Genomic DNA, 24,713 nt, shown 5'->3' on the forward strand with positions numbered 1-24,713 from the left:
ATCCATCCATCCATCGCCAACTATTTTCATTTAGATCCCATCCATAGATTCATGCATTGAATCTTTTCAAATGAAACCCAAACTTTATATGGCAGCATGATAACATTAACTGACCAATACTCATACACACACATGCAAACTACAACAAAATGCTAAGTCTCAACAACACTTAAACATACACTGAATTAACTTGGCCAGCCTAGTTCTAAGTGTTAGTATTGAAAAGCCTTTTAGTTGCAGCATAAATCAGCAGATATAGAAACTACATGCTAAAATAGCAGCAGCCTAAACTCTGTAACCATGGAAACAAAATGGTCTGCTGCTCAGCGAGATGAATTCAAAGATTTTAGTGATTTTAGGTATATAAAGATTATTTATATACATTATATATAACAAGAGACAAATGTTACTTTAAATGTTACTTCAAGTTAAAAGAAATTGTGTCTCTTTTGTGGACTGACTCTATATATATATATATAGATATATAGATATAGATATAGATAGACAAATGTCAGTCCACATAAGTGACACAATTTCTTTTAACTATATATATATAATATCAGTATACATAAATACAGTGTATCTCAAAATATTTAAAAACAGAAGGAAGACAAATCATGAAATGCTATTTCCAGGCATTTGACTTTTGAGGTGATTATGTTACGCTGACCCAAAATGACCCAAGTCTATTTTTTTTAAACAAATGATTTATACAAAACCAGTTAAGAGTTTGGACGACCTACTCATTTCCCTTTCTGAATGATTTTTATACCAGAAAAAAAAAGAAAACCAAAAGCTCTAAACTGTGAAGTGAACATGTGAGGTCATGTGGTAAACAAGGTTGAAGAGAGCAAACTCTGAACAATCTGTAAATATACATATATATGTAGATTTCTTTTGTAAGAATATTTTTGCCATTGTTATTAGAAGCCCCGTAGAGAAGGTGTGTACAAACTGTGGACTGGTGCTGCGTATTAGTGTGCCCTAGTACAGATTAAGAACTGCTTGAAGTGAATAAATGACGGAGGAGACTAAAACTTAAGTGTAGCAACCGAATAAAGATTATTTTTTTTAACAATTATTAATTGCAGTTATATATCATTTGAGTTTCCCCCAGTTTTTCTTGGTCAGATTTGTTCAGGTTCTGGATAATTTCTATCAGGACCATGACCAGGACATTGAAGGGTGGTTTTATTGTTAAGTCAAACTAGCATGATTTTTCTTGACTTCAGAGTAAATATGAGTTAATATTAAGTGAAATTCTGTACTTTGAGATGCAGTTTATTGTACTGTTTCAACCATCACGGCCTTATTTGAAATGTAATGGTAGCAAATTTTGATGTTTTTGAAGATAATTGTATAGTGAAATTATTGTGGAATGTGTTATTTTGAAGCAGAGGGGAAAAAAAAAACCTCTTTCAGTCTGTGGCTTCTTTTCTGTGAGACATTTTCAAAGCATGAACTCCTAACACAGCCTACAACCTTCAGAGCATTAAGCTTTGTAGTGGCAATCTGAGTGACCTAGAAATATATTAACACAGCAGAATAGAATACAAAGTATAAAAGAGCAACAACGCAGTCAAATAAGGGATGTTAATCTGTTTTATTATTAACCCATGTATAAAAATAAACAAATACAGCGAGATAATCGAACATTCTCGTTGAGTCTGCAGCATCAAAAGAGTGGGCTTGAAGGAGTTGGGCTCTAGTTGTGTTTGCAGCAGTCTGTGTTCAACATAGAACACAAAGGTAAAGGGTGGTGAACCCATAACCCTTGTGCAGATATCATGCTACGGATGAAAAACCAAAATCATAAGGTTTGAGTACAGTTTTGCTCAGACCAGTGAGTGGTGAACGCATATGAAGAAAATATTCAGAAATTTCAGTCTGTCTGTGCATATTCTTATCACACATAAACAGTATGCCAGAAAGCATACTTAATCTCCATATATAAAAAAACAAAACAAAAACAATAGAACAAAGTTCTTTCCAGCTTTCCCCAAAGCCTTAGCCACTGGGTTATCTTTGGAAATGTAGTCCAACATTGAACAAAACTAACCAACACTGCTTCAGTGTTACATTCAAGCAGAAAGAGATGAGCGCCAGCAGCATATAAAAACAGCTCGTAAGAAACCGTTTAGGGTCTCTTAAAAAAAAAAAAAAAAAAAAAAAACCTAGGTGGGTGTAATGATGTGTATGTAAACCAGGAGCAGCTTAAGAATGTCTTCATTTCTGACATTTGAAAAAGGACTTTTTCCAACTCGTCACAGGATGATCCATGTCCCTCGATCACTGTCTGCCAGAACTTGCAGTGATGAACCTGCAATCACATTAAGCAAAAGAAAAAAAAACATTGCATGAGTTCAACAAATCAAATTAAAGACATTTTCAAATTCCTCTGAAAGACATGAAGCTCATCAATGAAATTGAGAATGTATTTGTGACCTCAATTTTTTTATCTCCACAAAATTAATTAAATAAGATAGGATGATCCTTTATTAGTCCCCCACAAGTGGGACATTTACATGGTCAGACAGTACAAGATTAAAACAAAAAAATTGCATAGAGAATATGGCGACTGTATAATATAAATACAACAATAAACAGAAACAATTAATTCAGATAGACATAATTAAGGATATGCTGAAATGTGCCCAAATTCCCTTTATTTTGCTGACTTGTCACAGTGGGGTGACAGTGACCTTGTCTTTTGACCATCACCTTATAATCAGTTTGACTTAGAGTGAGCATTTGTACCACATTTAAAAGAATTTCCCTCAAGGAATTCCACAAGGATGGACACGGCCCTTCAGTCAAGGCAAGAGGAGGAGAAAAAAATAAAACTTGGCTTGAAAAAAAATCTGCTCTGATCACAGAAATAGTTTCTCATGTTTTCCAGATTCTGTTCAAGCGATTGGACGCGCTAGTGAGTGCACTATAAAGCAAATGTGTCAAACTGAGTGACAGACTGACCTTTATGCAGCGCCTCATTGGTCATGCGGTTGATGTAGCGCGAGCTGCTCTCGGGCACCAGCCATCTCATCACTGTGTTCACACAAGATTTCCTGTACGAGCTCCACACGCTCCCACTAGGGTCAAAGTGGAGATTGTTTTCAGAGGGCGTTTCACTTAGGAGCGCATTCCATTCACTTCAGTCTGCTTTACCTGGTCTGACCTTTAACCTCTGTGAGGTCTCCCACACCAACAGTCCAACAGGCCCCTGTGTTGAGGTCCCAGCTCACTTGCAGACTGGAATGATATGACTTTGGCCTGCAGAGAAGCATACAGGCGTCTTTCTTTTAGTAAAGTATGTGTAGAGCAGGTGCAACCTGGAAAATGGATGGTCTGAGGAATGAATCGGAGGTAGACAAGCAAACCTCGAGTGCTCCTCTTCAGCAGTGGAAAAAGCCAGCAAGAGAAGCCCAATGTTAATCACCACAACGTTCGTCTCTGGGCATACCTGTTGCCAAGGAAACAAAAAGCAATCAGAAAATGTCATAAGTGTGTGTGCACATAACTACTTTAAATGATTTAATCGTGTAATTACATGAAGGAATATTAGTAACAGCATTATAAATCTGTATGTGTGTACAAACGCTGCAATACATGTGTGTTTGCGACCAACCTCTAGAATGACCACATCATAGTCACTAAAGGAACAGAAGAGGGGCGCCCACTCTGCATCATTCCTGATCACCTCGTTTATCAGATACTCAAAGTCCAGGGTCAGCTGCTCCACACACACACACTGCAAGAGGCAGACACATACAACATCAGTACAACTTGCGCCACTCCTGCCTGCCTACTTCCTTATTACAAAATAAGAGCACGAACACAGACCTGGCCGTTGTATTGTCCCGTCACAAGTTGCAGGTTGTGCCCTTTAAGGTCAGATACAGTAAAAGGAAGCTGAACCTTATCATCCTCATCACCTTAAACAGGAAAAATGATGGACACAGAATGAGAATAAATCAAAACATGGATGAACGTTATGATCATTTCTAGCATGCTTAAAAAGAGACACTTTTTTTTTTACTATTATTATATGGGAGACTGATCCCAAGCAGGCAAGTTTCCTTACTGCAGTCCTGCTCTGCTGCCCCCTGCTGTTGAAGTCGATATCGCAATTGTGTGTAGTTCACATAGCCCAGCTCAGATGGGGCGGCATCCTGCGTGCAGCGTGGCGACTGTGGGGAGGAAGAGGAAGTGGATGCTGACGCTGGGGACATGATTGTGTTACTGAGGACGAGGTCCTCCTGTTCTGTCCGCAGAGAGGTTATGTTCTTGGAAGCCTGGTCACAGTCCTCCTTCCGTTCTCTTTTTTTCAGATCGTCTGAAGCCTCTCCATCACGTTCTCTACCCTCACTCTCTCTCCTCTTTAGCCTCTCGTGGTCAGCTGGCCCGGACTGTGATCGGCGGAATATGTCCGCAACAAACTCCCGTGCACGTACGGAGGCTTGCGATTGGCTGGGGGACAAAGGCGTGTGGCAGGGCTTAGAGGGACCTGGCCTAGTGTCAGGAGAGCCCACGGAGGAAGAGGAGGAGCTGGAAGAGGGAGACGATCCGGATGCAACAGGGTGGAGAGCAGAGCAGGACGTGTGTCTCTTTCTGTATAAAATCTGACTGGTCTGACCTGGCTTCTCTCCTGAAAAACAAAAAAGGGTAACAAAATAAAGATCCGTAAGTGTTTATGTGGAATTTTACAAGATCATAAAATTACCTTGGCAGAGCGAGACTGCACAGGCCACCAATGAGTAGCTGGTGTTGAGAAGAATAACCTGGTCCTTCTTCAGCTGCAAGGCAGGCTGAAAGGTGGGGAAAGGGTAAACCACCTGGTAATGAGCATTCAACACGTAACCATGCTCCAGACAGTCTCCTCCTGAAAAAAAAAAAAAAAAAGAATTACATGGATCCGTTCTGCAGACATTGCACTGCTAGATGGAAAATAAAAGTGTGTGCTACATGGTCGATATCAAATTATTCATCCAAATGACAGACTCATAGACAATCTCAACACTCAGATGGATGTTTTGTAGCATTGCAGAATGACGTTTTTTTACCGGTCCTTATCGTGGATGTAGTGGCTGTAGGGCAGCACTGCATGCATGGTCGTGCTGGTGGCATGGCAGCAATGGTTACGTAAATGTCTCTGTTATTCTCATCACTCATCACCATGTTCATCAGTGCTGAAGACGAACTACGTGTACTGAGAGAGAGAGAGAGAGAGAGAGAGTGAGCTATGAACTGGTTTATCAATAAAATAATATTTATTTATTTTAATATTTAATAAAAATGTAAGAAAATATTTTGAATAAGTCAATTACACAGTTTGCAAGCTAAAGTTGCATGTAAAATAAAGGTTAGAGTCATTATAAGTAATAGCTGACTATCCACATATGCCTTGTCTTAATTTGGTGTAACTGGAATTCTAATTAAGAACCGGTGTGGTATAATTATTTTGACTGTAAGCCTCTAATTAAGTCTAAAAACAAACAGGCATACAAGAAACTGCTAAACAGAAAATAATTCAGTGCAACACATTTAGAAACCTTACTTGAAACCAAAAATTACGATCTTGGAGTCATCATTATGCCACTCGCATACAGTCAGGTACAATTCACTGTAGATGTCTTCACCTGCAAACAATCGCACATGGTGTACCTGAGGAAGGAAAAGACCGCATTAGGAAGAATTTTATAGGTGAAACACGCTGAGCCCAGTTGGGATGGGCAGAGGTAACGGCTTTGTCGACTAGAAATGATTGCTCTAATGTGCATTGGGGATTTGTTTTAAGATGATTCATCAATGTTTCATACCATGTATTGTTCTAAACTTTCCCCATACTGTAGGATTCTGGCGGGATCATATCTGTGACTGCTTCTCATAGCTTAGAGAAAAGCTTTGGATTCTTAACAGTCTCTGATCCATTCATATGCACAGCACAGTATCATAGCGCTACAACAATGATGCCTGGATGGGTCTGCCAGTACCTGCTTGAGGCGGCTGTGTAGGTTGAACTCCCACCAGTACAGGTGGTAGGTGTAGAAGGAGAAGTCGTCATCCTCGCCACAGTCGCTGGTGTAGGACAAGACGTAGCGGCCACATTTGGTGAAGCCCAGAAAGATGTGTCTGTGGAGAAATGTACAATAGCATTACTGTGCAATGGGGTCTTGAACTCAGGAGCATTTACTCACCCAGCTCTGAGGAACTCCTCACTGACGATGGTCTTCAGGGGAATGCACACGCGGGGAGGGAGCTTTCGGAACAGTCGCTGAGAGAGATGACCTGAAATCTATTAGAGAAATAGAAATAAAATTTCATCCAATGTACCAACCACAACCACGTAGAGACTTAAATCATCTAAAATGTACTTTAATAAATTTCAATGTTCAGATGTGTAATTTTCAATATGCCTGAATATGTCTCAGGTAACAATGACAGTAATGGACAGTAATGGAGAAAACACAGAGACACCTGACATTTCCACCATGTACTGAATATGATATAGAATATGATATATCTATCCACTTGACATTTTCTCCATGTACTGACTATGATTATATATCTACCTATCTGATATTTCCACCATGCACTGAATTTGACAGCACTGTGTCCTTTGCAACTGGATATGCTACATTCATGGAATCGGTTACGTTTAAGCCTATTTCCCTCTCACAGGCTGTGAGAGGGAAATAGGCTTAAACGTAACCGAGATATATATATATATAAAAAACAAACACACACACAACTAAACTGAGTCCTACTTCGAGTTAAGACTGCAAAAGCCCGGTTGTCGGCACGGCCAATCAACGATTTAGCCAGAAGCCAGCTTTGTTCATAACTATAGTTAACCAACCGGCTAATTGGCTAATCTGAATAAAAAGGACAAAATTACAAGTCCCAAGTAAAAAAAAAAAAAAAAAAAAAAAAAAAAAAAAAACAGATCCAACGACTATGCTGAGCCCACCACAATTTAACATTTTACATACGTTCATTGCTGTCAGACCATTCTGACTACAGTCTGATTTTACAGCACTGGCTAGCTGGCTAAAGAGCCAGAGTTTAAGCAATGACAGCAAAGTGTTTCTTTCACGGAAAACCCGGACGTTGGTTCAACAAAACACTCGTGCATCAGAGGCTCGCGTGTAAGGGAAGTTACCTTTCCGCGGGTGAGAAGTTTAACGACATGGTCCTTGTGTTTTCTCTGTTGTTTCTGCTTGTTGTCACCTTTTTCCGATTTCGAGCTGGGCGCCATTTTCGCTGCAGATAGCCCCTTGAACACAGCTCAAGCCCAACCTCCTCACTAAGCTGATTGGTTGCGGGATGTACAATGAAACGCGCTGATTGGCTAGTACGCACTTCACTCCACGCACTTCAGCCCTATAGGTTGGTACTAGTACTGTACGATTATTTTGGATTTGAGTGTTAATGTTAGAACAATTATTCAGTCTAATGTAATTATACAAAAACATTAAAACATTTTACAAAAATCCCTTAATAAATTTGACTGGAAACAGAATACAAGTTGTCCATTGTGACTTTATTGGGGGCAAAAACAAAATTTGGACATATATATTTATATATATATAAAAAAAATAAAAAATCCTGGCATGCTTGAAGATTTTCCTTTATTCCAGATTTCCTCATTGTTCTGCGCAGAGCAGGACAGGAAGTCAAACTCAACCTTGCACATCTTTATACACACACACACACACACACACACACACACACACACACACACACACACACACACACACACACACACACACACACACACACACACCACACACACACACACACACACACACACACACACACACACACACACACACACACACACACACACACACACACAGTCACTCACTCACTGAAACAAACACTACATTTAGGCACTCAACAAAAGCACAGAAATGTGATTCAGATGTTATCTTTGATATTAAATCAAAAGTAGGCACTTTTGAAATTCACAGCACTGTTATTATTCGTTGGTGCTTTGCAAAATTGGACTGGACGTCCGCGGGCCCAATCCCACTGTCAGTCATTATTGAAGTACAACGCATCAGACTCAGGGCAGCTTCATAAGGGAACAAGTACACATGCAAAGAGTTATTCACAATTTTCCATGAATGCAACAATAACTTTAGATTTTTCAGTTAAGGTCTCAGCCTTTTAAAAATATCCATACAAAAAAAACAACAACACCATGGTCTCTGATGGATTCCAATTTCATCCCTTAGTGCCTTCACTTGTATGAAGATTTTAGAAGGTAAAGCTTGGAAAAAGCTACATTTGCTGGGAGGGAATATCACCTCAACCATCATAAAATCATCATAATCATTATCATGCATAGTATCACAACGACTGTGCAAGTTTAATAGGATTCGAGAGCTAACACTCATCACAGGGAATGCAGTTATCTGTTTTTGAATGCTACACACCTTTCAGAGAAATCATGTGTCAAATAAATTTATGGTTTCTCAGTACCCACAGAGCCAACGGTTAGGGGGATGTTGGAAAAATATTGTTGACATTGCATTTAAAAAATTCAGCTACATGTTACTGCATACAGTTACAAAGATTTCCTGTGCAGTTTTTTCCAGGTCTTGGGATCCCACAGTTAAAAACTGTAAAACCATACAAACATTTAGAAAATAAAATAAGTTACCCACATATACCTGTACACCCCTTCATAATCAAATCCACTCCTGCTCCTCTTAATTGTTGAATGAACTTTAAATCATAATTTATTTATTCATCTCTACTGAATTGCACAAAATGGAAACATAGTGTCTGTACTTAATAACAGCTGGAGGCACTGTGAGAGTCCATGAGGAAATAAAAAAAAAATAATAATCATCCATACACCTTTTAATGACTTGGTCCCCTTAAGCTAATGCCAGTTTTCTAGATTGTTTCTCCAACCAAAAGACCCACCACACTTCATCCCAGAGCCCAATCAGAGAAGGTCAGGTCCCCTTTTGGTCTGGAGAGAACAAACAGGTGGGAGCGGTGGCTCACAGAATACACACCGGGGCGGGTGGAGGCCACTTCATTGTCCAGTAAGGAGAGTCCGGCCTCCTCCTTCCTGGGACCCATGACCTCACTTCCACTTTAGAGGGAGAGTCACCACTGCAACAGCAGCACCACACTCAAATCAATCACCTCTTCTGCTCCCAGATCTCTGCCATGTTCAGGTCCAGCCTCTCTAGAGACCTCAGTGCCTGTATGTTCTCTGTATAGAACGCCACATCAACCATGACCAACCTGTGTAGAATAAGGAACAAACATGAGGAAGAGACACCGGACACATGACAGGAAGAGAAAATGCAAGCAAAGACACAAAATAAAATAAAGGCAAACATGCAACAAAAAAAACTGGGTGCACACACACACACACACACACACACACACACACGACCAAAAGACAAATAGATAAAGCCACAATTTTAACTAGACAAGGGAAGTTTGTGAACAAACTTCGATTTTGGCTTGGAAATCCGTAAAAAGCCGTAAAAAGGTTAAAAGAGAAAAAAGTAAAAAGAGAAAAAAGCCGTAGTTTTTGCTGAATGGTGTTGTCTGTTGACTGGCAAAAATGTTTGGGCTATTTGTGAGTTACTGGGGGCGTGGCCACTTTTGGATGCGTGGTTTTTCAGGGGGTGTGGCCTCCCATGTGGGATGTTGTTTGTTGACCTGCAAAGTTAATTTGGGCATTTTTAGTTTCTGGGGGCGTGTTTTTTGTTAAAAGGGGCGTGGTGTGCAAGGGTGTGTGGCCTCTAATTGGAGGATGTTGCTTGTTGACCTGCAAAGTTAATTTTAGTTTCCAGGGGCGTGTTTTTTGTTAAAAGGGGCGTGGTGTACAAGGGGGTGTGGCCTGTAATTGGGGGATGTTGCTTGTTGACCAGCAAAGTGAATTTGGTAATGGTTAATTTTTGGGGGCATGGCTTTTTGTGTAAGGGGCGTGGTTGTTAGGGGCGTGGTCTAGATTAGGCGGGACCCCGATGAAGGTGTGTACCAAGTTTCATGTCAATATGTTCAAGTGTGTTGATGTGAGAAAGGGTTTAAGTTCCCATTATAAGTGAATGGGGAGAATTTGGGGCTCAATGGGAGGAGTGTGGGCGTGGCCACTGTGGAAAAAAGGGGTGCAACGGAAAGAGGGGGTCATGGAGATGCTGGATGTTGAGTTTCGGGTGTGTAGGGTTAAATTTGTGGATGTGAGAGCTTGTCAAAAAGTGCTCCAATGTTAAGTCAATGGGAAAAATGGCTCAGAAAACTGGGTGTGGCAGGTGGGTGGAACCACGTATCCCTTAGAAAAGCACAAGCACACCCCACGGCCATATGCCGGATACATGTGTGAAGTTTGGAGGATGTAGGGTGAAAACTGTAGGAGGAGATGCATCTAGAAAAACGTCAGTAGAATAAGAATAAGAAGAAGTGGAAGAACAAGATTTTGGCTTTCCAAGCCAAAATAATAATCAAATCAAAGAATGTAAACTAACCCATGCTGAGGTCCTCCATCATTAATCATCCCAAGTCTAGCCAACTGCCTTTTGAGGTGCATTTTAAAGCTGGCATTTATTCTTAGAAACAGCATCTTTAAAGCAAGGAGAACATGGGAAAGAAAATGAAATTTATTCAAGAGATTTTTTCTCAGCACAGCAGTATACACAGTTGTGATGGGCCTTGAAATTGCGTTTTACACAGACCCTCATAGCACAATTATTTATATATAAATAAAAAGTACATTACACACTGAATTTAAATATATATACAGACTAAGAAAAATATCAAACTCTCTGTACAGCCGCTGTTCAGAAAGGATAAACTATTCTGATTTAATTCAAAGAAAAGGTCACAGTGACTACAACTTTAAATCAAATGTACATACCTGAGTCTGTTCCTCTGGTAGCAGCTCATAGATGGCTTCATGCATTTTTGCCATCTGTTTACAGACATTTCGGAAGCAGGTAGAAGGCATGGGGGCCTTGACTTCATACTATAACACAACCAAGCAGTTAAAAATCCAAGAAGAGCACATTTTTTACAGCAGGGTAACTGATGGAAAATGCATACCTTTGACAACACTTTCTCAAAAAGATTGTCCATGATTGCTACCAGTTTGGCTGAGATTTCAGCTATGTGGTCATTGTAGTCCTGCGGAGAGAGAACCAAGTCAGAAGAAGTATCTCATTGATGCATGATAATTTATATTATACGTATTGTGCACTTGCCTTAGTGATGTGGTCAAAGTGCCTGAGTATGCTATACTGTTTGGGCTGTAGCTTGGTCTCAAAGTGCGCCCTGATCACAGGAATGTAGTGGACCACCAGTTGAAGGCAGCGAGAAGCCAAAGCTAAGCAGGACAGAGGAGCAGGAGACAAGGTCATGCGCAATAAGGTACTAAGGCATTAGTTAGTGGTCCGTACTAAAGTAGCAAGAAAACCTGAAAAATCCTGAAAGTTAAGGTGCATAAACACTAGTTTTATTGGCTCATGTAGGCACCAGAAATAACGATTTATCACAATAGGTCAGTGTACATAAAATTCATAAAGCATTAGACTTCTAATGTTTATACTGTTTTATGAAACAAATTAATTTAAAATAAGCAAGCATCACAATATTTAGATGTGATATGAAACTTTATCACAACCTTAAATAATTGCATAGTCATGGTAAACAGATATAGACCTATAGAAGTAGGTCACATGAAGTGCCCATGAAGAAATGATGTGACTGGATCATACCCAGGTTTTTGGTAGTGATGGTCTTCAGCCCAACCACCTGCAGTGCACCAGCACCCAGCACCAGCTGACAGCTCCTTGAATTGAAGTGCTGTTACCATGGAGACATTGAGATCTGATTGAGGTCTGGCATCCATAGATTACATTTAGGCAAATTAGACGCTCTGTCATTACGCTCACCAAGAGACTTCACAACAAAAGCTTAAACTGTCTGACCTGATTTATAGCTGTTTGCAGGTTCTCTTCTACTAATATCTAGCTCTCCCAGTACCTCCAATATTAAAACATTGACAGCAAAATACTACAGCAAGAATAATGCAGTTAAACACATACAGGGTTCTTATACATTTTTACAAAATAATTTCCATGACTTTTCAATGCCTCTAAGGCATATTTTAAAGACCAAATATCTGAAAGCACAAAAATTTACCAGAAAATTATGACAACCCTGAAAAGCTGAACTGAAAAAACAGTGTTTCTTCCTCAAAGTTTGTGCAGCCTGAGCCGGAGTAAAATGGACCAGATCAGGTTTGGACGTAGATAATCAGCTGTAATTTACATGACTTTTTAAAGGAGACATGTGACTGCGGAGATGCTGGAGAACGGAAGCAATGCACGCAGCACCACATGCTGGGGTTCACCACGTAAAGTCAGCAAAGATACTATAGACCTGAGCTAGTTTTAAACATTGTAGTTATAAACATAGAACAAAACATTTCTCGCGCAGTCTTACAGGAATGATGTATATTATTATACAGTCAGTCAGATTTCAATGACTTTTCCAGAACTTTATATGTTTATTTTAATTTTGGAAAAATGTCTTTCCAAATTTCATAGCTTTTCAAGGCTTTTAATGACCGTAGGAACCCGGCACTTGACTGTGGGTATAGATCTGTTATGTTTGTAATTGTCATGTTATATTGTGAACAGTCCTTTTATTGGTCTGTTCTGTTTTGGTCATCTGCAAATGTAGCAAAATATAAATATGGTTAAAAAGCACCTTATGTGAAAGTATTAAAGTTAACAAAAATGGACGTGTCTCATTAATTCATACTAATATAAAATGTAATATTATCAAGAGTAATTTGTGTCATTTATTAATTGGCCCATGAACCCCAGGGATTTTCATATTCGGCATGCTTGCTTAAATAGCCCCGGGTTAGGTAAATCAATATTTGCTCAACGTTTGACGTTAACGTTAGATAAATAGCTCATTTTCTCTGGTTTGTATTGGTGCCCAAGACACACACAGTGCAAATCCTGACTACTAAATATTACTGCACAGTACTGTGTGTTTTATTTATATAAAAATCCTTAAAATTCTGGGCACTGGAGGGAGATGCAGACCACTGTTTAAGAACATGGGGTAAACAGCTTTGATTTAATTGAGTCATACAAATGGCAGGGAATCAGCATAGAACGATACATAACGCTTCTATGTATTCAATGTAGTCAGTCATGTCTTCAAAGTCAGTTTGCTGAAGTCAAGACCAAACTGATGAAGATTATTTTTGCGGTCACAGAGAGGTCAATTAAAAGAACCTTCTCAATTACCTCTCTTTTTTTCCCAGAAGAAAACTGTGGAAAATAAATTGTGTCTGCTTTGTTGCTAAGGCTGCATTATGTATGCCAGACAACATAAATCATAAACCTGTTTACAAACACGATTACAACAGTTGGTCTGAATTAAGACATCTCAAACACCACATAGAGAACACTGAAGGACCTCTAGCTTTTCAAAGCTAGTGATCTCGCAGTATCATCATAGACATGTCCTACTACACTAATCATAATGTAATGTTGCATTTATGTCAGTCTTCAGGTAAAAGCCACAGATCTGATGCCCCTAATATGTGAGTGTAGCACGTGAACTACAGAAGCCGCAGTCCAACAAAACACAATCTCACCTTCAGTAAATCAGAAAGTCGAGTGAGCATATCTGTGGTGATGGAGGGAATGTCATTCACACACTGACAGTATTCCAGAAAGATCCGGATCAACAGCAGCACAGTCCTAAAAAGCAATGGCAGTTACAAGACAACTCAAAGCAAAGCCTCATCTCAGCTTGATTAGAAAGGAATACAATTAGCCCCTTCATACCAGTCACTCTAACCTGTTGTGTAATGAGGTTACATCTACATAAGTTTAGCGTTATTGTTTATCAACCAGGCCTGTAATTCTGCAGAGAACATCCACCTGTGCACACCAGTTAGTTATTACATGTATTTTTCATAATTACAAATGTCAATATCAATCATTCAGACATCAACTGGAAAAGGAGTCAGCAGGAAAGAATTCATGGAAAGAATCTTACCCAACCACCGCGTATTTCTGCCCATCAACGGTTAAATATTCACTTGGCTTTCGCTCCTCTGAGACTGAAATTAGAGCAGAAGCACAGAATTCACCTTCTGGCATCAAATGACTGGTTCCACATTCACATAAACTTCTTAACTTTATTTACACCAGAATAGTATTTGCTATTCAGAGGCAATAGTGTTACCATAAAACATGATTAACGATTAGATTTGGAAAATATAATGGCACCGATGGGTTTGCGTTCAGGCAATGTGATTCTGCCATCAGCAATGAAGTTGACCAGGTCTTGAAATTCTGCGGGGACGTCAGCTTGCTTCCAGCGCTCATTGTCTAACAGTAGACTGTGAGAGGAAAGGGTGACGCATAAACATGAAAAGAATCTGAACCAGTTCGAATTTTGCTAAAACCGCTGACATTCCCACCTGAGCTTGGTCTTGCGCTCTTCATGGAACCGGTGGACAAAGCGGTTGGCCTGACTCTGAAGCGCCCCCCTGAGCGAGACACTGCACCTGCCACATAGCTCCTCAGAGTCCTTCACAAATCTTTCGACTGCTTGGGACAGGCAGACAAACTCAGCTGAGCTCAGTCGCTCCAGAGATCCATCCTGAGAGAAGCAGAGGCACTGGTTTGAGATGTTTCGGCAAATAAGCTAAAAGGGAACGATTTCAGAAAAAGTACAGGACAGCAGTGTGTGGGGTGTACCCTGGCTCTGGTCATCAGCACTTTGACACAGCGGTCATGGGTGACATCAGACGCTGTATACAGAAGCTCCTGAATGTTGTTGGCAACTCGGCCCAGTTCCAGATCCGATGGCATCATGTCCTCGCTGACAGCACTGGGGAAAAAAAAAAAAAAAAAAAATCCCTTTCATTTTTTTTTTTTTTTTTTAAGATTTAAGAAACAGAAAAACACACATTCCCCATACAAACACTCTGGTAGTAGCCTAGTGAGTATGATACTCACCTATGAACCACAAAGTCAAAGATTCAAACCCCACCATTGTGTACCATTGTGTTCCTGAGCAGGAAACTTTACCCTGAGTGTCTCCAGGAGGACTGTCCTTGTCACTACTGATTGTAAGGCTCCCTGAAAAGGGCGTCTGATAAATGCCGGAAAAGTAAAATGTAAATCACACTTACAGTCCTATTGAACTGCCTCCTGGTAGAATAGAGGCACTAACAGAGGTCAGCTCCCCTCGACTGGAGGATGACTCTGTAGTCCCTGATGCAGAGTCACTGCAGGAGGCATCTCCACGGGATTGCAATCTGGCCTGAGCTCCATTGTTTTGTTGTTCTTCAGCCTCATGGAGTGCATCACTGATAAACAGTCCTTCATGTGTTAGGTAAGCAAGCTCTGCTTTTCCCTGGTGGTTGTTGAGGGTGGGGTCAGAGGTAGTCTCCTCTTCCTCATCCCTGTCCCCGTCTAAACCCGATCTGACAATTTCCCCAAGGGTCAACCGATTCTTCTGACTACCGTCGAGAACCTCAAACACCACACTCCTAATCACACTCAGAGTTGCCTAAAAAGAAAGAACATAGTAACATAAATTTCAGGATATGCGAGGGAAATTCTACAGGAATGAAAAAGCGCAATGAAAAAACAAGATTTCATGCATCTTATTTTTCTGAGGGCCTGGGGTGGTAGTAGCCTAGTGGGTAACACACTCGCCTATGAACCAGAAGACCCGGGTTCGAATCCCACTTACTACCATTGTGTCCCTGGGCAAGACACTTAACCCTAAATTGCTCCAGGGAGACTGTCCCTGTAATACTGATTGTAAGTCGCTCTGGATAAGGGCGTCTGATAAATGCTGTAAATGTAAATGGATATATAGTCTAAAATAAAACATTATTTTGGCAACTAATGAAAACGACCAGTGTATAACACTGGATGTTTTGTGGGTTTGCACTGCTCGACTGGTACCACCATCTCTTAAGGTACGAGGAAACCATTAAATCGAGACTCTTCTCTGTCTTGGCTCCTAGGAGGTGAATCATCTTCCAATAGATGTTCTAACAGCCCATCCCTAAAGATCTAAAAAACTTCCTGTTTAGGAAATACTTTGACTACAAGCACTCAGGATTAATTCCACTAGGATTCTTCAGATCCTAGTGAACCAAATGAGGGATTTCAATGATGGACATTTTAACGCTCATATGTAAGTCGCTCTGTAACGTTGTGTCTGCAATTCTGCAAATGTAAATGTTTGGAATGTCTGATTTTGTCCTCTCTTCTACCTTGATTCTCTTGATGAAGAAGATGAAGTGCTCAAAGATGCCCTTTAGCAGTTCGAACCACTGGGGGGAGGTCATCAGACGCATCTGATCTGGTAGCCTGTGGATCACAAGGCACACTCTGGTTTAAACTGACTACACTACAGTCATAAACATACTTGAGCCAATATATTATATTATAATATTATAAAAGTAAACATCCAGGAAAGGAAGAGTGTCTACTCTGTTATGAGAGACTACTTACTTCACAACAACATCAGTGTCTATCTCATCAATCTGTGACACAGTTCTGAGAACGCACTGGAATGGGGAAGAGCAGACAGTTCTCATTTCCAAGGAAAAGTTCTGAAGTGGTCAATTCTAGCATCGCGAGAACGTACCTCTCTGACAATGCCTTTTGCAGCTTGGACCATTTCATCACTATAGATGTCCAGGAAGTCCAGCTTCCGTTGTCTGAGAAGTCCAAAGACCAGAGACTGCAGTCTATCCTGTATTTAAGATAGGAGACACACAGTTCATCACTGCTTTGTTCCTGAAATTCAAATGAGATTTTTGTGCTCATTCATTTATGCTTTTTGTGTTTAAGCAAACATTTTGGAATTATTTTACATTGTATGCAATTTACAAGGATTATAAATGGCAATTACAAATAAGACAATCTTGATCAAATTCGTTTTACTGCATTCTGCATGCACATATTTTAACGTTTACTACATAAAGGGTGACTAAACTGGTAAACACAGCACCTAGAAGATAATGCAGATATTTACTGAAAATGCATTCCTTTGACGAACGGCCAGAAATGATCCCAAAACTGATTGGTAAATGATCACAGTCATGCAATGATTCCAGTTGCTGGCTCTTATTTAAGCTGGAATCACTGCCAGAGGCAGTTCAGAAAGCAGCACAGACCTTCCTCGGTGTTAAGATGCGGTTGTGCATCTGACAGAAGAAGAACCACAACCCAGCTCACGTTGGTTTAGTTCAAGCCACACACAGCACAGTAACCCTACCCTTGCCACGGTGAGTCATTTACCACCATGTAAATCCAATCAGAAATAAAATCTTCAATTTTTAAGATAACATAATTAGTCTCACAAATGGGAGATTTGGATTTGTCATGTTAGAAAGTAGACAGTAGAAGAATTTACCTGAAATAAATAGAATACAAAAACTATACCAACAGTACAATATAAAAAGTACACTATACAAACAAATAAACAATAAATAAATAAATACGAATTTCAGAACTAACCTTCTCCAGGACCTGGCTGTCCTCCTCGAAGGATCTGTTGAGGTCACTCTTGGCATACGTGCTAAAGTCAGCAATCATCATCTTGTCAATCAGCCGTTCCATCTCACAAAGCTGAGAACCCAAGTGTCTGAAGAGAAGAAATGTGGAGGATGTAAAATTCTACAGGAAATAGCGCAATGAAAAAACAAGATTTCATGCATCTTATTTTTCTGAGGGCCTGATTTGGCACAGCCCAGAATACATGAATACCTATGGCAAATATCTTCATGCTGTAGCTGAATAAATGACCGCCCTAATAAGAATGGCCTTAACACTAAACATGTGAACTCTGTTCCTAGAATAGAACTAAGAGAATACGTGTAAGTCAGTGTGTTTATTGTCCTTTATTGTACTGTGTTTGAAATGGTTGTAAGTGTGTGTTACTACCACCATTTTCTGTGTACTATGTTTCCATGCCTGCCTGTATTCTCTCGATACCTGAAACTATGTATTCCTTGTAGCTCCTGCTGTAGCACTTCTTTGGTGGTGGCAATGAGCTCCAGGGCGCCCACAAATTCTGAGGTGGAGAGCAGCAGCTGGACCGTGGGCTGGGTCTGGTGCACGGCGGCCATCAGCTTCAGTTTGTTGTGCAGCTTCACACAATTAGCCCGGGTAATAGCCTGTCGCAGAGCTCGAAGTGGGCTCTCACACATCGCACACTCGATGGCGGCGGTGCGACTCCGTAGCGTGGCCACAGCATGCGTCGTCTCCTGGAGACGGTCCTGCAGCTCGTGTTGGGAGGACATGGCATGGAAGAAGGCCTCGGAGCGCAGAGAGATCTGCTGGGCGATGCTAACTTCCACCACATCCAGGTAGTGACTCAGCTGGAGGATGGATTGAAAAGCAGGAATGAGTCAATGGTGGGAAGAAAATGTGCAGAAATATGTGCAGATTTTCTGTGGCTTTTTTAAAAAAATTTTTAATGTAAATTAAAAACAGCCAAAAATTCTCACCCACATGACCAGTAAACTGTATCGCTACATGCAGAGCAATACACCAGAATTAATAGAAACTGTTCAGACATTCTTCTAATTATGAAGATAGAGTCTTATATTTTAACATTTTATTGCTATAAGTTTATCCATTGCTTGGGGTCAAATGAATAAAATGTGCATTGTTATCTAGTAGACACACCAAAATCTGTTTGCTCTATGTATTAACATTTAGATCTAATTTTGAACCCAAACCCTTTAATCCCAGTAGCTTGTGATGTGGTTTGTCCACCACATCCCACATACATGCAGTCGGACTGAGCTCTTAGGTCTCAGTAATAAAATTTTGCATGGAACTCAAAAGACAAAAATCACATACGCAATCTTTTAAAAAAGATTTATGAAAACATGTGCACGCAATATACCCGAAACAAAGAGAATTCAGCTGCAGCCCGACCCAACAGGTACATCTTTTTAAAAGCCTGGCTACATGCACTAGACTTTTTCCTGGTCATTTCCTGTAGCTGGGTAAACACTCTAAACACACTAAATCGCATGCGAAATCACTCACGATTAATGCATGCACACTGTAGTACCAGTCCTATGATCAATATGAACATGAAGAAAGCAGAAAAGAACCCACATCAGTAGTGATGCTGAACAAAGAGAAACGTGCTGCTTTGGTCATTTGGTGCGCAGAAAAATCCCAAAAGAGGCGGGTGTTTTAACAGGTCAGCAAACCTATCAGAATGGCATACACTTGGGTAATACCCATGAGTCATGCAATCATGGTAGTGTTTCGATCACGTCTAGCATATCACCAAATAAAGGTAAAGAATTGTACGTAATGTCAGTGTACATAATGTCATGCTATTCTGACAAAATAGGCTGAGGTCAGAACAATGGCGAAACATTTATAAAAAATAAAAAAAAAGAAGGGGGGGTTTAATAATAAATAAAGTGAGGTGAAAGTGAAGTGCATGGTGCACACAGTGAAATGTATCCTCTGCATTTAACCCATCAGCCTTAGTGAGTAGTGGGCAGCCAGGACAGGCACCCGGGGAGCAGTTTGTGGGGACGGTGCTTTGCTCAGTGGCACCTCAGTTGCACCTTGGCAGATCGGGATTCGAACCGGCAACCTTCTGATTAAGATTACCACTGCCCCAGGGGTCACAAAAATCCATTTAATTTAGCTCTATAAATAACTTGTCTCCTTGATGTTCCACTACAATGAGCCGAGATTCTGCTACTTTAACTCCAGTTCAGTGGTTGCACATACACAGTGAGGACCAGTGGTTTTGAAACAAATTTCAAACAGGGAGGGCGAATCACTATACGTCATGTACACTGTACAATGCACGATTCACAACTCGAGGATGTATGTGAAACACTTTTATGAATTATCTGAATAAATTTACAAGCAGCGAATCACTACAGCCCGTAAGTTTGCGTTTGCTGAATGAACATTTACAGTGCTTGACCTGAAATCACCACAACCTAAGACCTAAAACTAAAATGATAAAAATCAAACCTGAACCTAAAACCAATTCTTGGCTTGCACATTTATAGAAGGAGATTCTGATCTTTCCGGGCAACAACCCTCAGCAAAACCTCTCAATTCAAATTGGCTCACTACTGTTAACACCCACGGCGTCAGCAAAAAGCCTTGGAGTTTGGATTGACAACAAACTGAGTTTGAACAATCATGTTGCTGTGATCTCCAGATCCTGCAGGTTCACTCTCTACAACAATTGAAAGATTAGGTCTTTTCTTTCACAACAGGCTACGCAGCTCCTCGTCAAGACAATGGTCATCTCTAAACTGGACTATTGAAATTCTCTCCTGGCTGGAGCCTCTGCAGTCACCATAAAACCACTCCAGATGGTCCAAAATGTGGCAGCCCGCCTCATCTTCAATCAGCCAAAATACACCCATGTCACGCCTCTTCTCAGTTCTCTCCATTGGCTCCCGGTAACTGCTCGCATTGAGTTCAAATTCTTGATGCTTGCCTACGGGGCTGTAAATGGAAGTGCACCCTCTTATATCAATACACTACTAGCTAGCTACACTCCTGCACTCCCTCTCAGATCTGAAAATGAAATGAGACTGAAAATTCCCTCTTCACAGGGTCTCCGATCCAAATCAACTCTACTCTCCTTTGTTATCCCTGGCTGGTGGAACAACTTGCCCAGCTCCATTCGACTAGCCGAGACTACTACTACCTTTAAGAAGCAGATGAAAACACACTTGTTCAAAAAGTATTTCAGACGTGTCTAACACTTACACATGCACATGCACAAAATAATTTTTTTCCCCATCTAGCACTTAACAATTTCCTAGCATGTTCTTCTATAAGAAGAATCTATAGAAACTGAACAAGAATTGCTGGTGTCCTCCTCTTGTAAGTCACTTTGGATAAAAGCGTATGCTAAGTAAAGTAAAGAATGCACGTTTTCTATTTATCTAAATAACTCCATTTAACTTTTCAACAGCTGTGGCACATAGATTAAAAGTGTAGAATAAATTAAGATTTTATTAGAATTATGTTTGCCCCATGTATCTCCTACCATCAACTTCAAGGGCAAAATGTTCGCTTGCTGCTAACATCCCACCTAGGGACAGGGTGAATTGTAATGTGACAACCAATATTAAAACAAATAAATAAGTCTGAATTCTAATCATTTCCCACAGCTCTTAAAATAATTGAACTGTGAGCAAATGACAACACTTTCTCCATGTGTAGTTCCGTTTGATCAAAGGAACAAAAACAAAGTTGCAGATACGAACAGAAAACTGCAACTGGCTCAGTGGTGGCCTAGCGGTTAAGGAAGCGGCTCCGTAATCAGAAGATAGCCGAATCCCACCATGGTGCCACTTAGGTACCACTGAGCAAAGCACCGTCCCCACTCACTGCTCCCCGGGTGCCTGTCATGGTTGCCCACTGCTCACCAAGGGTGATGGTTAAAAGCAGAGGACACATTTCGTTGTGTCACCGTGTGCTGTGCTGCAGTGTTTCACAATGACAATCACTTCACTTTTCAATCATAATTCATAGGGTTTCTAAGATAATTTTCTTATGCCCATATAAATTCCAAAGATGCACCTTTTCTTGTAGTAACCGTGATGATGCTACATCTCTGTTCTTCCCACCAGCAACACTGAAGTGTGACCAAGGCAAGACATCATTAAAGGTGCCAGGGTCTTCCAGTACAAAATCTGGCTTCATGAATATCTGTGAATCCAGAATCAAAAGAGCAAGAAGAGTGAGAGATGGAACAGAGATTACCAACCATGATTCAATTTAAAAGATACATACAAGATGCTTCTCACCTTGGGTACCTGCTCCAGTTCTGCTCTGGCTTTATCTGTACACAGAACGATGGCAGACATGAGTCTTTAACCTGCACTACAGATTACATAGTGCTCACTTCTTGTAACAACTTGAATCCCAGTAATCCCAAAATCCCACTCAAAAAGTATACCCACATGCAGGCTATAATGTACCTTTCAGAGATCACCACAGATGTGACAACACATGTTAACGATTTCCTGTTGCCAGTGTCTACAGACTAACGTTTCGGGTTTCAATGTGCAATGTGCAATGATGACAAAAATAACGCATTTTACCGTGATTGTTGGTAATACTGGAGACTGGGTGATGCTCATCCTTGCTGGGGCAGATATTCTTACAGCGTTCATGAATTTTTTCCCTCTAATGCAAAGTGGATCGAGAAAAAAAAAAAACTTACAAAACCATAAAGACTATGCGGTCAAAATGCTAATTTCTTATATGCTATACATGCACTTCCTTCATTTCTGATCTGCAGAGTGATCTACGTTCATTAGTTATCTCGCAGAAACACATGGTTAAGCATATAGAAGTAGCAGTGCAAGAACGATGCTGCTGCCAGTTCCAGAGAGAACTTCCTCGGTGGTTTAAAGGTGTGTCAGTGCCACTGGCAGAATGTTTAAATAATTAAAAGACTAGATGAGACCGTTCTGTTACCTGAGCCATCTCTTGCAGGTATGGGCCAAAGTGCTCCTTTGTGATGTTGGGGAGGTAGAATGAAGGCATGACTTCTGTCTCAACAAAGTCTAAACCCCAGGTTTTGGTGAAAAAGTCAGATTCCCTCTTGGCCAATCGAGGGTCATTTAAAGCAGCAGGAAGGTTGACCTTGGAGTTGTACACAGTCCAGCGGTGTTGATCCGCAACCACTGATGGGCCGTCACACATCCCCCCGGCCTCACCTAAAAAGGACATATAGACAATATAGTGTAAATGTGTAGGGGAACATCCGAACTAAAAGAAAAGTGAGCAATCAAAGAAGATTATTCTACTGTTATTACTTTTAAAATTCTCCAGACCTTTACAAAGCAATAGCAGCATGAATGGAAGACAGGACCTGGTCTGTTCTGTCTTACCTGTGGGCTCCTTTGGACAGACATCAGGCAGGGAGCGGACAGGCCGATAGTGTCTGGAGGACAAGTCTCTGCTTTTCCGCAAAAACCCATCACTGCTGCCCCCACTAGCTTGAGGCACTGGGGAGGAGCTGTGGCTGGAGGCCATGGCATTGGTGCTCCTCTGATGGAAGGCTACCTACAAAGACAAACAGCAGTGACTAAGGTCCCCTGACATGATATTTTTTTGCTTTTATATGAGTCTTAATGTACCCTAATACTGTATCTGAAGTCTCTTTCTGATATTTAGCAGTGTTGCAGAATTACCGTCAAATTGAACTTGTCCCAAAATGAGATTTGCCCAAGACACTCTGTTTTGGTGTCTGAAGCTTTAAATGATAATGAGGAGGAGAGAGGCGGGACGAGGGGGAGAACAGCCTATAGAAGTAGTGGAGGCATTCATGGAAATGACATAATCAACACCATTCACCAACTACAATGTTTTCCATAGACAGGAAGTCGTGTCGCCATTTTTCCCAGAAAAAAAATTAAATGAACCCACTGGTGTTGCATAACGAAACAAACAAACAAAAAAAAAGTTTGAATTTTTTTTTTTTACATACAATCATTGGAGCAATACTTTGCATGTTTTCTTTAAGCCATGATGGTTGGTGGAGATAATGTTTTACAGAAAAAGCATGAGGAACAGGAGGTAACCTTTCCACATATGACATTAGGCCGTTCTATGACCGGTGAAGCAGAATGACCAAAGCACTTTTTACACCTATCGCCATTTCTAACCACTGCAGGACCATAGACAGGCTAGGGAAACTCGTATTGAAGTTAAATAATGTTAAATTTTCATGATAAGGAACCTTTAAGACTCAGTGGCTGACTGAAAAAAGAAATGAAACCGCAGGGTACAATGATGTGGTAGTTTTACACACTTCTGTCAGACATACTGTGACAGGGACTGGGGTGGGAAGTACCACAAAAAAGAATATTAATATTTCTTATTCAACACATCGGAAACATTTATGCAGCTTTTTACACTATGGCATAAAATAAATGACAAAATAAAATGATGACGATTATATCAAGTGACAGCACCGCACTGTGAGCAAAGTCCAATGTTATGACGAATTACGAGGCAGGTACATGTTTATCATGTGTGCTACTGATTGACAGCTGTCACTTCCCGCTAGGCCGCCTGACGTCCGAATGTTGAGCTCTTTGCACAGCGACCCAAGGAGGACAAACCGCGCAACAATCCAGGAAAGATGTTTATTGGGCATCTGGATCTGGGGAACCGGCTAATGCCGAGGGAGCAAGGGAATCTGCTAATATTAGCCGCTAACATGGCGACAGGGTACGGTCCTGACTAACTGGCTATAGCTAAAACCACGACCATTCCTACGTCGATCCTGAGGCCTTTCTATTCCCCGTCAGCCAAGCTGGACAGCTAACTCTATGCTAGCTGCTGCAGCTAACGCGGACGAGCGCCAAGCGCTTACAACTGCAGCAGCCCTCTAACGAGAGGCGCCTACATTTACATCGGTACATTACCTGTCGTCTGAAGCACGGCGACTCCCGAGCGTCCCATCCACCATAACCGCGTCATACACAAACACAAGCCAACCGAGCACACCGGCGCTGTTCCCGAAATGCAACGCGAAGCGACTCCGTGGAGCACACGGCGGCCATAGAAATGCTACGGGGTCCGGCGCTTAGGCGGTGCAGAGCTGCCACCTAGCGACAGGCTGGGCGAAGAGCACCTTGTACCGGCGGCAGACGCGCA

General features: G+C 41.0%; 2 protein-coding genes across 2 annotated transcripts; both read right to left on the reverse strand.

Annotated features, from left to right (window-relative positions):
• Nucleotides 1–1,584: 1,584 nt before the first annotated feature.
• On the reverse strand, nucleotides 1,585–7,292 carry dcaf15 (DDB1 and CUL4 associated factor 15). The gene is made up of 13 exons (XM_028971213.1): nucleotides 7,160–7,292; nucleotides 6,195–6,292; nucleotides 5,991–6,129; nucleotides 5,555–5,661; nucleotides 5,061–5,206; nucleotides 4,721–4,879; nucleotides 4,082–4,645; nucleotides 3,841–3,932; nucleotides 3,626–3,748; nucleotides 3,378–3,460; nucleotides 3,166–3,270; nucleotides 2,974–3,089; nucleotides 1,585–2,320 (listed from the first exon to the last, which is right to left on the reverse strand). Exons 1-13 carry the CDS (start codon nucleotides 7,253–7,255, stop codon nucleotides 2,265–2,267), a joined length of 1,884 nt encoding a protein of 627 aa, XP_028827046.1. The 5' UTR covers nucleotides 7,256–7,292; the 3' UTR covers nucleotides 1,585–2,264.
• A 227-nt stretch (nucleotides 7,293–7,519) lies between these two features.
• On the reverse strand, nucleotides 7,520–24,638 carry vps54 (VPS54 subunit of GARP complex). Its single transcript, XM_028971209.1, has 23 exons — nucleotides 24,482–24,638; nucleotides 22,940–23,114; nucleotides 22,524–22,765; nucleotides 22,145–22,229; nucleotides 21,848–21,882; nucleotides 21,621–21,749; nucleotides 18,024–18,409; nucleotides 17,547–17,673; nucleotides 16,672–16,779; nucleotides 16,536–16,591; nucleotides 16,295–16,391; nucleotides 15,197–15,576; nucleotides 14,760–14,892; nucleotides 14,480–14,661; nucleotides 14,286–14,398; nucleotides 14,053–14,116; nucleotides 13,646–13,751; nucleotides 11,742–11,829; nucleotides 11,229–11,350; nucleotides 11,071–11,151; nucleotides 10,886–10,993; nucleotides 10,497–10,591; nucleotides 7,520–9,264 (listed from the first exon to the last, which is right to left on the reverse strand). The coding sequence occupies exons 2-23, from the start codon at nucleotides 23,082–23,084 to the stop codon at nucleotides 9,159–9,161; spliced, it is 2,988 nt and encodes a 995-aa protein (XP_028827042.1). The 5' UTR covers nucleotides 23,085–23,114; nucleotides 24,482–24,638; the 3' UTR covers nucleotides 7,520–9,158.
• Nucleotides 24,639–24,713: the final 75 nt, after the last annotated feature.

This window comes from Denticeps clupeoides, chromosome 3 (assembly GCF_900700375.1).
Source record: "Denticeps clupeoides chromosome 3, fDenClu1.1, whole genome shotgun sequence".
In the NCBI taxonomy this organism is placed as follows: domain Eukaryota; kingdom Metazoa; phylum Chordata; class Actinopteri; order Clupeiformes; family Denticipitidae; genus Denticeps; species Denticeps clupeoides.